Here is a 15563-nt window from a genome sequence, read left to right as displayed (position 1 = left end):
TCTCTCCATTGTTACTCCTACGTTTTCATTAGACAAATTTGACAACAATGTGGCGCCTGTCATTGGCCAAAGGGGGAAGGTGCAATCTGATTGGCCTGTCACTTTTTCAACTGTGTCCACCTGAGTTCTTTCTCAAATAACAAGTGTTTAGAATCTGAAGGGGATCCTGAAGAGCTAAAATACATCATTTTCAACTTCAATTCAAAAGCAAAAAGAAAACTACATATCAAATCAAGTAATATTTATAAAAAATTTAAATATTATGGAAAGATTCCAAAGCTCATATTAAATGCAATTATCGAGACATTCAGGCAATAATTCGATTTCTGAAGTTGATCTGTATTGCTTTACTTGATTATATTGCTTGATGTATCGTCACGTGTCTTTCCTGTATAAAACGCCTTTATTGATCCTTTCATTTACGCTTTTTTTTTATTAAGACAATGTTTAAAGGCTCACTGACGTCACTGTCCTTTAATTCCGTCAAATCACAAGGTAAGTACATTTACATATTGATTCAAATAGACTAGCCTATGCAGTGCAAGAGCTGGTAGAATGTTGTGCATGGAGTTGGGAAAAAACATGTCTTAAGATAAATAAAAATACAACTTTTTGTCATAATAGTAATTTACGTGTTTTTATTGTACAATGATAGCACCATTATTACACGATTGTAATGCTACTCATGGACATTCATTATGCGATTCGATTGAGCCAAGCCGGACCCTTTGATAAGTAGCCTACTGTGCACTGACAATAATAAAAAAAGTTTCAGTGCGGTTAAGTTTAGGAATAGAATTGGCATATCGAAAACTAGCCTACATATTATTTACGTCGTCAGCAAAGTGAGCCAACAACTATCCTTCCATTCAATTTTTTGGGGTACAATATTTCAATTCAAGCACATAGCTACCAAATACCTTCAACATGCATGAATCAAATGGTAAAAAAACGAGTAACCTTATAAGTTGATAGGCTATAGCCTAAACAAATCATTTACTGTGAGTGAGCCGGAAATTTAAAGACCGCATGTTTTGCAATTACAGCATTTGAGGTCGTGAGAAAATATAAAATCAAACAACCTCGTACTTGACAGACTGGTCTTTTGCGTGGAATTATTTTTGAGAATAACCATCTTGAAATAATTGCTGCTTGTCACGTTGGCTTTTGTCAGTAGGCAATACCTCAAGTCAAGTGCAAACAGTAGTCAAAGCCTGTATGCAGCACCCCAAGAAAAAAACAACAGGCGAAATTCTTAAATTACTCCATAGACAACGTCTACATTTTTCTCCAATCAAGTTTATAATTGTATTGTTTTCTATTAATAAATCGATGTTCATAAGTGTTTTTATGGTTTAGCTTAATTTATTTCATCTTTTAAGACAATCATTTAAAATGGCATTGACTGCCAACGTGAGAATCAGTAAGTAATTATTTACACAAATTAACAATTATATTACTAGCAAATGTTGAAAGATTCATATTGAATTATGACAAATAAATTCCAACTTAGCCTGTATATGAACCATTATTCAACTTGCAGCCTAAGTGTACATTGAATTGTTAAAAAAAAAAAAATCACAACATGGCAAAATATTTAATTTGTACTTTTGGACGACCAGATTGCAGGTGATACTAACTTGAAGGTTGCTGGCCCGCCATGGACACCAGGGGATGATGTTGCAATCGTTCATGTCACTCCAGGATGAACTTGGGATCCTGATGGTGCCTTGGATCCCTGCCCTCGATGACCTAGGCCTACAATCAAATTGTAAACGACGTGGGTATGGTTGACAAATTGGATGAAACTTCGCGGATGCTCTACTGGGTCAATTTTCATCAACCGTAGAACTTAATTTTTCATTTTGTACAAACCATTTAAATAGAGGCAAATAATTAACGATAATGATGTATTATAAAATATAAACGGGTGAGAAATGTCAATTTGAGTGGATCAATTCAATAAGAATATTTTGTTTAATTTAGTCGACTCCAATAATTTTTAAATGGCACAAACGCAAATATCAAGCGCAAATGGGTCTGTAGGCCTTCGTGTTTCGATCCTGGTGGATCATGCAATGTTGAGTGTTACGTTTTACTTGCACCAAATTAACTAACAAACATAGGGCCTACAATTCTGTAATTTCACAGTGATATTGATGGACCGCAGAAAACTCAACATTACCCATGTCCCCTCTCCAGTAACCTTTAGTAATAATACTCAATTTAATACAGGTCGGCTAAACATTTCACTTGTAGGCCTACATGGGACACTGCAATAATTGTATTCTAATGAATGTGGGTTTAGGCTATATTGACTGGATAGGGCTGCATGAGTAACTTCACAAAAGCAAACCAAAACATCATAACCTGTACCTCTATAACCCTGAGCACCTTTCCACATTTGGTATATGGCTTTTCTGGGCTCCTCCACTGGAGGTGTATGCCCCACTCTGGTCCGCGCGATGCGTATCCCAGCACGCGGAACTGCCACTCAATGATTACGTACAGAATCACAGTAAGCAAATGACACCTGTTTTCCATGCAGCTGTCATCTGCACCTTTAATTAGCCTACCTAATAGAAGATATTAAATACATATTGTTTATTTATTTTTACATTCAAGTAATGTCGGCAAGTGATCTCACACGCATGAAAAAAAGAGGTTCATTGCGTTCACTATAAATCACGGTGTGGGTTAATATGTGATTTTTTTTATTTTTAAAATGTGTAGTTTTTTAACCTGTAGTAAATGTTGAACAAATTTGTTGATTAATATTTTGACGATAAACATCAACATGCTAATTAAACACAAGCACACAAATCCGTTGAGGGCTGTGTGGCACTAAGCATTCATCTAACAATATCGGTTAAAGTTGAAAATATAATAGCCTTGACAGAGTCCACCCAGAAACTATATTTTACTGTTTCATTAGTCCATTGTTGATATAGTCCCAAATTGTTTTGCATGTCAGCAATCAAGTTTTAAACATATAACTTACAAAATACATTAGGTATGATGCATCATACTGGCTGTATCTGTCATTTTAAAGTTGTACATCTTTAAAACGTGATTGCTGACATGCAAAATATTTTTGGGACTATATCAACAATGGACTAATGAAAGAAATACCAAAAGATAATTTTGGGGTGGCATTTTCCTGTAAAATAGTAGTTAAGAATAAGAATAAGAATAAGAATTCAATAGGCCTAGTACCATACAACATTCTTATCTGGGTTCTCTCGTGGTTTCCAATGAAATGCCCCAGCGCAGTTAAGTGACTGTGGGCACTTAAGAAATTCAACATTCTATGAACTGTTCATTAAGCCTATGCATAAAAAAACATGTGAGGCTTTCATTTCTTTACGAGAGGCTAGGTGACTGAGTTTTACACCTTTTTAGACAGCCACAAAAGGAATGCTTGACACAACATATGTAGCAGCATGTTTCTGCTACCGCAGCACCCTGGTAAAGTATTCGAGCGAACTCTTTCGCTGCTGCCGCCCTGCCTGAGCACGGTTGAACCAGGATTGCCTCCTGGGGTCTTTCGCTGAACTAGCATAGTTTAGTAAACGAGACCGAGGTGAGAGTAGCAGTTATACAAAGTGTAAGCGGCACCGGGTTTGGTGGAAAAACCACTGCGCATTTACACGCTTCATCTGTTCACCAAGTGCTCATTAGGTTGTTAACCTTTAGTTCAAATTAGGCTCTGGCGATGTTGAGTTTAAGCGAATGGTGGCATTTCCCGAAAGACATTTTAGATCTAAACCTTAAAATAACTGCATAAAAATACCCCTTTGTTGCTGTGACACACAATATAGGCCATGAACTAGTTGAGTTATATTGAACCTCACAGGCCACCCCAGTAAAAAATTGACTTAGGCCTAATTTACTCTACCCATAACTCATGGATTACTCTTCAAATAATGAGTCCCATAGGCTCAAGGCGAGACACTGGCATTGCTGTACATTTCTGAGAATACGTGGAAGGTCACAGTCCCAAAAAAACTTGAGCCCTTCTTCCCCACTCTTGACCGATGGAACACGCATTTCTAAATGAGGGATAACCCCGACATCACATTTTATGGGTCTTTTTGCCAAACCTTTTCCCCACCTTTCAGTGGCAGTGCACGCACCACGCACGCACGCACACACACACACTCTTTTTGAAGCCGGCCGTTTCTTCTGCCCAAGAGGCAGTGCGGCAGAGGTATCATCCCTCACTTTACATAGTGGGGGTTAAAATGAATTTATCCATAAAGAGATTAATTTGATAATGTCATACTGTATTAGGCTACTTAGCCTTAGACCCACCCATACAATAATGACAACAGTGTGCATATAACTACGTCAACAAAAGTAATCAAGCTATTAATATACAGCCATTCCACGCCTCCAATTCTAAAATGTTAAACAGTTTTAGAGTAGCCTAAATGTGTGTGTGTGTGTGTTACGTCCGCACAGCCAATTAAAATGCAGACGTTATCCTTCCACATCTGCCTCCTTTGCAAACGAATGGCACAGAAAAGGTAGCCCATGAATGGGCGTTCATTGAGATCACAGATGGAGTATGGGTTTTTGCTCGAAATTTGAGAAACACCATTGTCCCCAATCAAAACTCAATGTGTTGTCCTACAATGGGCTGGGCTTTGAGCTCTGCCGCTTCAATTGGCCTTGTTTTTTAAACTTGAAGTGTTCAGTACAAAGGCTTGCCTCCTAAATGTCACCTCCTGAATGCTCGCCTCAAGACCGTGCTCAAAAAGAAAAATAACACAATTATGAAGCAATAATTAGCCTACTCTGCTTCACTTCGCACGCCACTGCTCCCATTCAACTCCCTTTAGCGATGCTTAATGCTTTATTCCAGGGCATGATAATCCGAAAGCAACAGATTTAATTTATTTGGCGTATATATTTTTTGCATATAAATTGATTTGGGACTCGTTAAATAAATTCATGTTCCATGTCGTTGCAATACCAGCCTGCTGAATTATAGCTTTTTGCTCAGGCCTAAAGTTTAGCCGGATGTTAGGCCCATAATAAAAACACAACTACAGTCAATTAAGCGTCAATTTGAGTTTAATCGATTACCAATTTACTAGAATTACAAAACAGTAAACATCAACAATTGGCATGATGGCATTGATAATATTTCTTCCTTGTGTTTTTACAAGAGCTGAAATTACTGACACGAGTTCACAGTTGTGTCAGTATTTCAGACCTTGTAATAACTGAACAGCTTTGTCACACAGCATTTAGATTGTCATGCAATTTACATGAGGGTCGGGAAACAAACCTATTGGCTTGTTTTTTTTGCGCCTTTAGTTTATTTGGTGGTTGGCTGTCAGAAATAGGTTTATTAAAATCGCACTCCGCATATCAACTCACTATCTCATGTTTTTAGTGAGGAATAAAAAAAAACAGAAAAATAACAAATCGTAAAAGCTACAACTCAGTAGGGCAACGAATGAGGGAAAGTTAAACAATTTAATAAATGGAAAGAAAAAAAAACTTTTTGTATGCTAATTGATCCTCTAAGCACGCAGCGAAACGTAACTGCATCGCTTTTGCCATGATTAGCCTCATAATAGCTGATGATTAAAATGCTGTTCACAATACATAATTTATAAGTGTAGGCCTACGGAGGCTGTAATTATTATATTCTATCAAAATAAAACGGCCTAAAAATGGAACATATTGATATTTTTTTCTTCTTCTATTGTGTTACTGGACTGTACGTTTGTTTTACGCCATGTGTAACTTGGTGTTGTGTTTGTCGCACTGCTTTGCTTCATCTTGACCAGGTAGCAGTTGTAAATGAGAACTTGTTCTCAACTGGCCTACCTGGTTAAATAATGGTGAAATAATAATAATTTATATATTTTTTAAATGGCCTACAGTCCCTATAAACTACATGAAACAAACATTTTAAACGTACTGTAGCGGTGCCAATGTTTGTGGCCAATTGCATTAAAATAGTATAAAATGGTCTGCGTTATCCTAAACAGTTTTTATTCCGTTTGAATTTACATAAAGGATACAATTCTATAAAAAGTCATTTATTTGTAGGCTTCAAGAGGTTTAATTAAGTTCTGAACTTATTTACTTCTACAAATTGAATAAAAGACAGACCAACAATACTGCAAGAAAGACCTAAAAACAGAAATTATACATTTTTCATATGCCATAAATCCTAATTTCAATCGAAAAACAGTTGAGTTTTATTACTAGGGGGACTCACTGTAATCAGTATTTAACGGTCCAATGTACATGTAAGCTTATAGATTTACACCATATAAAATATGCAGGTTACTGATTAGTGTTCAACATAGCTACTTTACCTAGAGTGTGTGTGTACACACGTTTATTTCTACTAAATAATACTTTTACAACCTTTATATTTGCATCATCCAAAGCTAAATTGACTTTAGGGGTGGGGTATTAGGCAATAATGATAAGGCTCATCATAAGGCTGTTAAACCTAATGAATCATATCTTCTGATGCTATGTTGTGAAGGGAGGTACAATTAATATGTATTCATTTGGAAAAAGTTGTTGCTTCAGATGAACGTTTTTGACTCTTCCACCTCCCCTACTCACTGTCCATCGACCATGCACATATCCAGACTCTCGCTTGCTCTACCCCCACCACCACACTCCCTCTTATTGAACAAGAAACCCAGAGAGAAATGAGCCCCCTTTTGTGCCCAACAGTTTAAGCTGCATAGATTCTGTTTCTTTGGCACTCATTGAGTGCCAACATCTCTGAGAAAGTAAACTTTGAGTGACCCTCCAGGTTAGTTTAGTCTGGGATCCCTCCATCACTTGGTGAGTGGATTTAAAAAGCAGGATGCTGTGGGATCACATCTTACTTCAAAAGGAGAGATGACTTGCATCAGGAATTCTGTTCCCTCACCAGGGGCCAACATTCTTGACCCTGGAAGACTGGTTAAACATTATTGAACACTTCCCTTTTGTTAGGGAAGAAGGTCACCACCTGATGTTGCCACCAGTGAATCTGTGTCATAGGAAGCCAGAGAATAAGTCCATTGTCACACCGCCACATTCTCAAATTGTGGGATTTTAACGGTGGTGGCATTACAAGATCAGAACCTGAGTGACAGCTACCGTATTTAAGACACTGGCATCCAAAGGTTGACCAAGAACCCCCAACAAAATAGATGTCCTGGGAGTTCAAGCTGACATCACCAAATAGTCAAGCCATATTGACTTGATTTGTACATGCATAATAACAGCTATCTGCATTCTAATATCCATATGAACATGGGCCTACACAACACTTACCTTGTAATAATTATGGTACGGTCCAGTCTAAGAGAGATGGTGGAAAATCTCACAGTCAACAACATACAACAATATTTCTACTAAGCATCATATCCATACATGGAAGTGGGACAGTGTAGTCAAATATTTTTGGAAGAAAGCAAGTTTTACAATTCTGAATGATCAAGTCATTGAGACTCACCTCACCCACTGTTTACTGCAACATTATGCCTGAGAACGGTTTTCCTGGGGAATATGGTGACTCCTACAAACTTCAACAATATTGTAAAAACAGGCTTTTACGGACAAATTATTTAGCGATAGTGGTTTTGAATAACCGTGTAGACATCAATACCCAACCAATTCTCTGGAAGAGAAATCTTTAACAGGACAAATTGCAATTCTAGTACAGTAAAATGTGGTTTTAGCATGGCACAATTAACATATACTGGCCTTAAAAACATATATTAAAAAACATCAGGTGACAAGTTGGATCAAGTTGAGAGAAATATCACAATATCCAATAGGCATTTCTGACTGAATCATCATCATTAGTTGCAGCTGTACAAAAGAGATGCCCAAGTGCATTAGTGAACCATTCAGTGATTGAAACAGTAATATCACACACCAGGAGTTGCACAATCCACATAGTTCCCTGGGGAAGAAAGCCTGACAAGGATTATGCACCTGTCTCTTGATTAAGTGCACCTAGTATATGTTCAATGAAATCCTGACCTTCCAGTGACCTCTCCTCTGCCGTAAGCTCTGTTCAGGATTCCTTATTTTTACAACCATGATGTCAACTCTGGGCCAAAACAGGTAGCTCTGTATCTGGACGTGCCCACCTCTGACATGCAGCAAGCTCCTTACATTTCAAATCATAATCTTACCCATTTAAACGAGTCAGAGTTGTGGGAGCTTAAAATGGGAAAGCATGAGGGAAGTTTGTCACTGACAGTTATCTGTTTCGCCAGGGTATCAGGAACAGTTTTCCTATCTATGTATAATCCTGGATAATTCAAATGAGGATTTAAATGCTGTGAGCAGTATGTTACTGACATGGTGTGTCATGTCAGGTTGTGAAGGGGACCGACTGACGCATGCTCTGCTCGGTCTCACCAGGCACACACACAGCAGCCTGGGGAAGTCTGACTGAATGAACACATTAAAACATTCAAATTCCTTGCGTGAGAACCAAGAAAGCGGTGGGTATGTTGCAGAGGGATGAATTCGCCTCAAGGATGGAGAGATTCTTTCCTCTCCACTTAAACAGAGGTCATATGAACACAATCTGACAAGAAGATTAAGAATTTCTAGATTTTCGTATTTGCTCACCACCTGTTTTAACCAATGACCCAATGAACGCCAGACTCCTGCTCTGAAACACACTGCATGAGCTCCTGTTCCATCTTAATGACTGACCCTCCACCCAAAGAATAAATAAGAATGCCAGAAATAACTAAATCTATTCTGGTCATTTCATTAGAGGCATGCATTGAGAGCACTAATCCTGATTCCCAAAACCTGCCTCTTTGATAAAAGGAAAAGTCCTCAGTGAACAGGAGGGCTCTACTGTTGGGCCCACTGTGCCGGCTCAAACGTTGCTTTTTGCTGTTAAAAGAACGCCATTTCAGATGGAGAGATAAGCTTATAAGCTTGTCGTGGAAGTGAGATTTTTTTTTTGATGCCTTTGTAGCAGATAATACCAGGAGATGTCTGGAAAATATTGCTCCTAACCAAGAAAATAATGCATTTTTTTTTTTAGGAAAAGCAAGCTAGTCTCTACCATGATACACGACATGACCAAAAGTATGTGGACACCTACTTGTCGAACATCTCATTCCAAAATCATGGCCATTAATATGGAGTTAGTCCCCCATTTGCTGATATAACAGCCTCCACTCTTTCCTCTAGATGTTGGAACATTGCTGCAGGGACTTGGTTCCATTCAGCCACAAGAGCATTCGTGAGGTCAGGCACTGGTGTTGGGCGATTAAGCCTGGCTCACAGTCAGCATTCCAATTCATCTCAAAGGAGGTCAGGGCTCTGTGCAGTCCTTCCACCTCAATCTTGACAAACCATTTCTGTATGGACCTCACTTTGTGCAAGGTGGTATTGTCATGCTGAAACAGGAAAGGGACTTTCCAAAACTGTTGCCACAAAGTTGGAAGCACAGAAACGTCTAGAATGTTCACTGGAACTAAGGGGCCTAGCCCGAACCATGAAAAACAGCCCCAGACCATTATTCCTCCTCCAATAAACTTTAGTTGCCACTATACATTCGGGCAAGGTAGCGTTCTCCTGGCATCCGCCAAACACAGACTCGTCCGTCGGCTATCAGATGGTGAAGCGTGATTCATCACTCCAGAAAAACATGTTTCCACTCCACTCCAGCCGACGCCTGGCGTTGCGCATGGTGATCTTAGGCTTGTGTGCGGCTGCTCGGCCATAGAAACCCATTTCATGAAGCTCCCGACGAACAGTTCTTGTGCTGACGTTGCTTTGAGGGGCACTTTGGAACTTGGTAGTGACTGTTGCAACTGAGGACAGACAATTTTTACCTGCTACACGCTTCAGCACTCGGTGGTCCCATTCTTTGAGCTTGTGTGGCCTACCACTTCGTGGCTGAGCCATTGTTGCGCCTAGACCTTTCCACCTCACAATAACAGCACTTACAGTTGTTGATCAGGACAGCTCTAGCAGGGCAGAAATTGGACCAAATTACTTGTTGGAAATGTGGCATCCTATGATGATGCCAAGTAGAAAGTCACTGGGCAAGGACATTCTACTGCCAATGTTTGTCTATGGAGATTGAATGGCTATGTGCTTTTATACACCGGTCAGCAACGGGTGTGGCTGAAATAGCCGAATCCACTAATTTGAAGGGGTACCCACATACTTTTGTATATATAGTGTATGTAGACTTCCTGACTTATGTCTTGAGATGTGAATATATTGACGCAACATCATTTCCCTTCCTCATGACGCCATCTATTTTGTGAAGTGCACCAATCCCTCCGGCAGCAAAGCACCCCCACAACATGATGCTGCCACCCCCGTGCTTCACGGTTGAGATAGTGTTCTTCGGCTTGCAAGCCTCCCCCTTTTGATCCAAACATAACGATGGTCATTATGACCAAACAGTTCTATTTTTGTGTCATCAGACCAGAGGACATTTCTCCAAAAATGTCCATATTTTTCCCCATGTGCAGTTGCAAACCGTAGTCTGGCTTTTTTAATGGTGGTTTTGGAGCAGTGGCTTCTTCCTTGCTGAGCGACCTTTCGGGTTATGTCGATATAGAATTTGTTTTACTGTGGATATAGATACTTCTGTACCGGTTTCCTCCAGCATCTTCACAAGGTCCTTTGCTGTTGTTCTGGAATTGATTTGCACTTTTCACACCGAAGTACGTTAATCTCTAGGAGACAGAACACGTCTCCTTCCTGAGCAGTTTGACAGCTGCGTGGTCCCATGGTGTTTATACTTGCGTACTATTGTTTGTACAGATGAACATGGTACCTTCAGGCATTTGGAAATTGCTCCCAAGGATGAACCAAACTTGGAGGTCCACAATTTTCTTTCTGAGGTCTTGGCTGATTTCTTGCGATTTTTCCATGATGTCAAGCAGAGGCACTGAGTTTGAAGGTAGGCCTCGAAATACATCTACAGGTACACCTCCAATTGACTCAAATTATGTCAATTAGCCTATCAGTTGATTCTAAAGTAATGACATAATTTTCTGAGTCCTGACTGACTTGCCAAAACTAGTTTGTCAACAAGAAATGTGTGGAGTGGTTGAAAAATGAGTTTTAATGACTCCAACCTAAGTGTATGGAAACTTTGACTTAACTGTAACTGCTGTTCCTATGAAGTCCACATACGTTTGTATGTATAGTGTATATTGTTACTGAATAGCAAATACTGACGCATGATCATACACTGATACCCATCACCCATACCCAGTTACATTTTTTATATTAGATAATAGAACTGATTGTCCATCAGGAATTCAGTCACTCAGTACACTGAAGTTCATCCAAACATATTGCTTTTAGAAATGTCTCAAATGTTTAAAGCAAACTCAGGCTGCATATCGACATGTAGTCTTCACAGCTACTCCAGAGAGCGAATCGCTGACCAGATGTGGTGTATTTTCCCCATGCCTGGCTTGACAGGAAGCTTACCATGTTAGCTAACGGAGTTCAGCATGCTGACGTACACACTTCAGAGTCAAACACAAAAACTCCAGATCCTTCATACAAGGACAGCCCATAGCCTGCTGGCCAAATAGACAATAAATGGTTTAAATAATATAATAGCTTTAATGTTTTGTAGAAAGTTTGCTGAGGTCTCAATGACAGAAACCCTGAAATAATGACTCAGAAGTTGACAAGGAATAAATCAAATTTAAATAAAACCTAATAGCCATTTAAAATACTAAATGTTCCAAGTCAGATTTACAAAATGAATAGCCTACCCATCTCTCCACTACAGCTCAAAACACTCACGGTCAAATCTGTATTAACGATACCACTTAAATTAGGGGGGGAAATAAAAAATAATCACAAAAGGCCACAATAATACAAAAGTCATATGACATGTATGTGTGTGTGCGCGTTTCAAGAGAGTGCTGGCTCAGACGGATGCATGTTCATATATATTTTATATAATGTATATCAAACTAAAACTAATACAGCATCAAACTTAAAAAGGATCAAGAAAAATAAAGTAGTAACAGTTGGTTGTGGAGCATTTTGAAATTAAAACCAGATTGGTCAGAGCAGAGCAGGAGGGGTGCAGATCAGGAACATTGAGCCTCTCTGGCTGCGGGTGGGAAGGGGGCAGGAGGGGGTCCATCCCTGGTTGGGTGCATGGAGGGGCAGGTGGGCGCAATGGGGGTACGGCCAATTGCAGGTGGAGATTAGATAGTCCAGCGTTCTCCAGGAAATGTCTCCTTGCTTATTTTATTCAAACAAAACATGACTTAAAAAAAGCAGCTGTACTGTAGTGGGAAGTCCTTGTCCGTGATGCTGTTCTTCTACTCAAAAGTTTCTTATTAATATCCTTTATCATACTGTAAGTGTGGACAGAGAAAACCATGACACTGCAATTAAGTGAGGGGCGAGAGTGTTTGGCTGTGTGCTTGTGGTAGCTTCTCTGTGCATACGTGTACACTAGGCATTCATGTACGATGCACAGGCCGAGAGCAGGGATGCTTACGCGCGCGCGTGTGTGTGTGTGTGTGTGTGTGTGGGGGGGGGGGGGGGTTTGTGAGTGTGAAGTGTACTGTATATGTTGTGTATTGTGTGTGTTTGAGAGTTCACCTCCATGTGAGAGGGTGGTCTGTCTCTGTAGACCCACTAAAACCATGCTAGAACTCTTCACTACTCTTCCAGCCAGTCCCACCACCACATGGCCAGGCTGTCCTACTCTTTAGCTTCCAGGAACAGGGTCTCCTGCGGGAAAAGCTTGGCCTCCAGTAAAGACGAGGCTGGGTCTAGCTGGGTGATCTGCAGAGAAAGAGAACAAGAGAAGCATGAGAAGAGGACACATTCATACAGGATACATGACAGTCATTACACAAGTCCTTGTTCTAGCTCCAGTTGGAAGTGGCATTTAACCACATGTGCATACATATGGAAAGTGTTAAGTTGCAATGTGCCTGGTAAAAAGTACAAACTATCAACTAGTCCAATTCTTAACTTTTTTATAATTGAAAACTTTTGTGTACCTTGCACCATGCAAACAGACGTACTGAAAAGGTGTTAACTTGGCCTCTGCTTGGGGTATGTCTCTAAGCTACATCATCAAGTGGAAAAGCCGTTGACGGTGAGACAGTAATCTGATCATCTCTGTTTTGGTGGCCAGCGTTGCGTTTCCCAAGAGAAATTGATCATTTCTGTTTTCTAAGGCTTCCATCCAAACTAAACAGCTGTGGTTTCTACAAGGACCTGCCTTGAACGATGTGTGTTACGACCTTAAACTAATCACCTTTACCTACTGAATGAATGACCAAACAAAAAGACATAAGGTAGATGCTAATATTAAAAAAGACATACAGTATCAATAAGTGTCAAAATATTCATCATTCAAATCCAGGTTGAGGGCATCGGCAGAGCAAGATGGTAATAATGCATTGCCACCCATAATGCAGCCAATTTCGTCAGCCATGTTGACACACGGGTAACCTATGCTGTTTAACATGAGACAACCCAGCCTGCTAGCTTATGAGGGTTAATCACCGGGAGTCTCCTGTTACATAGGCCCCCGTCATCCCCTTCCCCACACCTGGGCCCTCTGTCTACTGTGACGTGGGGGCCAGGCCAGGGCAGGGCAGGGCTTATCTGTTGCCTGTGGTGACAGCCTCTGATTAGACCTCCTGTTATGATCACTGGGGTGGTAATTAACTAGCAGGCATCAGACAACCAGCGAAAGAAGGTCCGAGTTCACCTCACACTGATGAGACCATCCTCACAACGACATTAGGTGGAGAAACACTACTGGATGATGTGAAAGCTGGAAGACCTTTGAGGCTGAAACCAAGTTAAACACCCACCTCAACTCTCCTTTCACCATGGAGTCAGAGTTTGCTCTGTAACTATCCTGACAGATCTCTCCCTCTCAACCTCTGCTCTGGCTGGGGAAGTAATCCCTGCAGTTGTCAGTTGTCCTGCCTGGTTCACCGTTGTATTTGGATGTATTGTGCCTGTTATGCCGCCAACAGGCTGATCCTACTCCCTGATATGACATGTTCTTCTGTTCTACCACACACATATGGTAATAAACTAATCTTCCCTCAATATAAATAAAGAGGTGTCTTTCCTAATGAGTCATATTTCCAATGATCATTGAGTCATCAAAACCTAACCTTCAATAGAGCTACATAATTTCAACGGTATGATGCCGGGAGGTCAAAGAGGAGCAAGAATTCATCAGCAAACACAGCTATTCCCAGAGGAAAAGGGAAATGTCACACCAATAGAGGCTCTTTGACATCACGTTCTCATACTCATTTCTCCTGTCATTAGTGCTCCTCGCTCCCCAGCATGACCTGAGCTCATAAGGCAGCACAGGGAGGGGTGTCACGTCAACCTACACAACGCACCGCAGCCAGGGGAAAGCAAGATGGTGTGCTGCTAAAAGATTACATCCCAACGGGTGAACTAAACACCTTTTCCCCCCACCTTTTGCTCAGTATTTCACAAATGCCAGCTATGCTAATGAACCTGACAGGCTGTTATGACACCACAGCATCAGGTATGAGTAAATTAGGGTTTAGGGAGGAGCAGGTGCGGCTGTGTGTGTGTTGACGGGGGGAGGGGAGAGCATCTGACTAAAAAGAAAGTCGAGAAACAAGATGCCACACTGACACAGGAGACAAGCGCCATCAGTGATTGTTTACATTGTTATCCAATTAAGAGACCATAAGCATTGAGGCATCTGTCAACAAACAAAGCTGTTGTTTTTCTCTCCACTCTGCGTCGCGATACCCTCTATATTTTCACTGTCTGGCTCTCCCTATATCCGATGAATTCTCTTCTCCCCTGACTGATACATACAGCAGCCGGGCAGAGCCTGACACAAACATACACAGGCCTACATTATTCATGATATGGCCAACAAAGCAATCTTATCAACGAACAGCTCTATGATAAAGGCAATACACAAGCATTTAAACTGTACTGTATGACTTGTAATTACATTTTAGTGTAGTAGATAAACCAACTAGATGTCTGGCACACAACATGAAAGTCTAGCATCAGTCTGTGGAGGGCCATTTTAAGTGTTTTGAAGGTTGCGGTTTAATCCGTAGCAGCGGTGTTTTCTCAAGTGCTTGACAATGTTGGTGGATAATCATCTAACCCGTTCACAGTGACCAAACAAACGGAGCAGAACAAGATGCCACCTTCCTTGAGAGACCCACTACTACTGCCAAAATAGTCTAATTCCTCTGAAGATGTCATATAAAACAGTTCTCCATCAAATTAAAACTAATGGCAAATGTTGGTCTAAAACAGGCTCATTCACGTACACTACTTATGCAAGTTACCCAAGGACTATGGAGGTTTCAGATGTCCCACTAAGTAAAATTTCTAGATTTTATTTGAGAGAATGTTGGATCTTTACCTTCAATCTTTAGTAAAGGACTAGGATATAAAGAAATGTTCCTACGTTTGAGGATCTGCCATCACATCTACAAAATAATGGATTAACTCCATGTCATTGTCTTCAGTGTTATGATTATCGTGCTTAACATAATTAACACTTAAGTTGAAGT

General features: G+C 40.4%; 1 protein-coding gene across 1 annotated transcript in view; it reads right to left on the bottom strand.

Annotated features, from left to right (window-relative positions):
- Positions 1-11587: 11587 nt before the first annotated feature.
- The window catches only part of faf1 (Fas (TNFRSF6) associated factor 1), an 82333-nt gene continuing 78357 nt past the window's right edge, over positions 11588-15563 (bottom strand). The window contains exon 19 of the mRNA XM_020499122.2: positions 11588-12795. Within this exon, the coding sequence (XP_020354711.1) occupies positions 12712-12795 (84 nt within the window). The 3' untranslated portion in view covers positions 11588-12711. The remainder of the gene's footprint in view (positions 12796-15563) is intronic.

The sequence above is a fragment of the Oncorhynchus kisutch genome, linkage group LG13 (assembly GCF_002021735.2).
Source record: "Oncorhynchus kisutch isolate 150728-3 linkage group LG13, Okis_V2, whole genome shotgun sequence".
Classification (NCBI taxonomy): Eukaryota; Metazoa; Chordata; class Actinopteri; order Salmoniformes; family Salmonidae; genus Oncorhynchus; species Oncorhynchus kisutch.
This window is presented reverse-complemented; position numbering and strand designations above follow the sequence as displayed.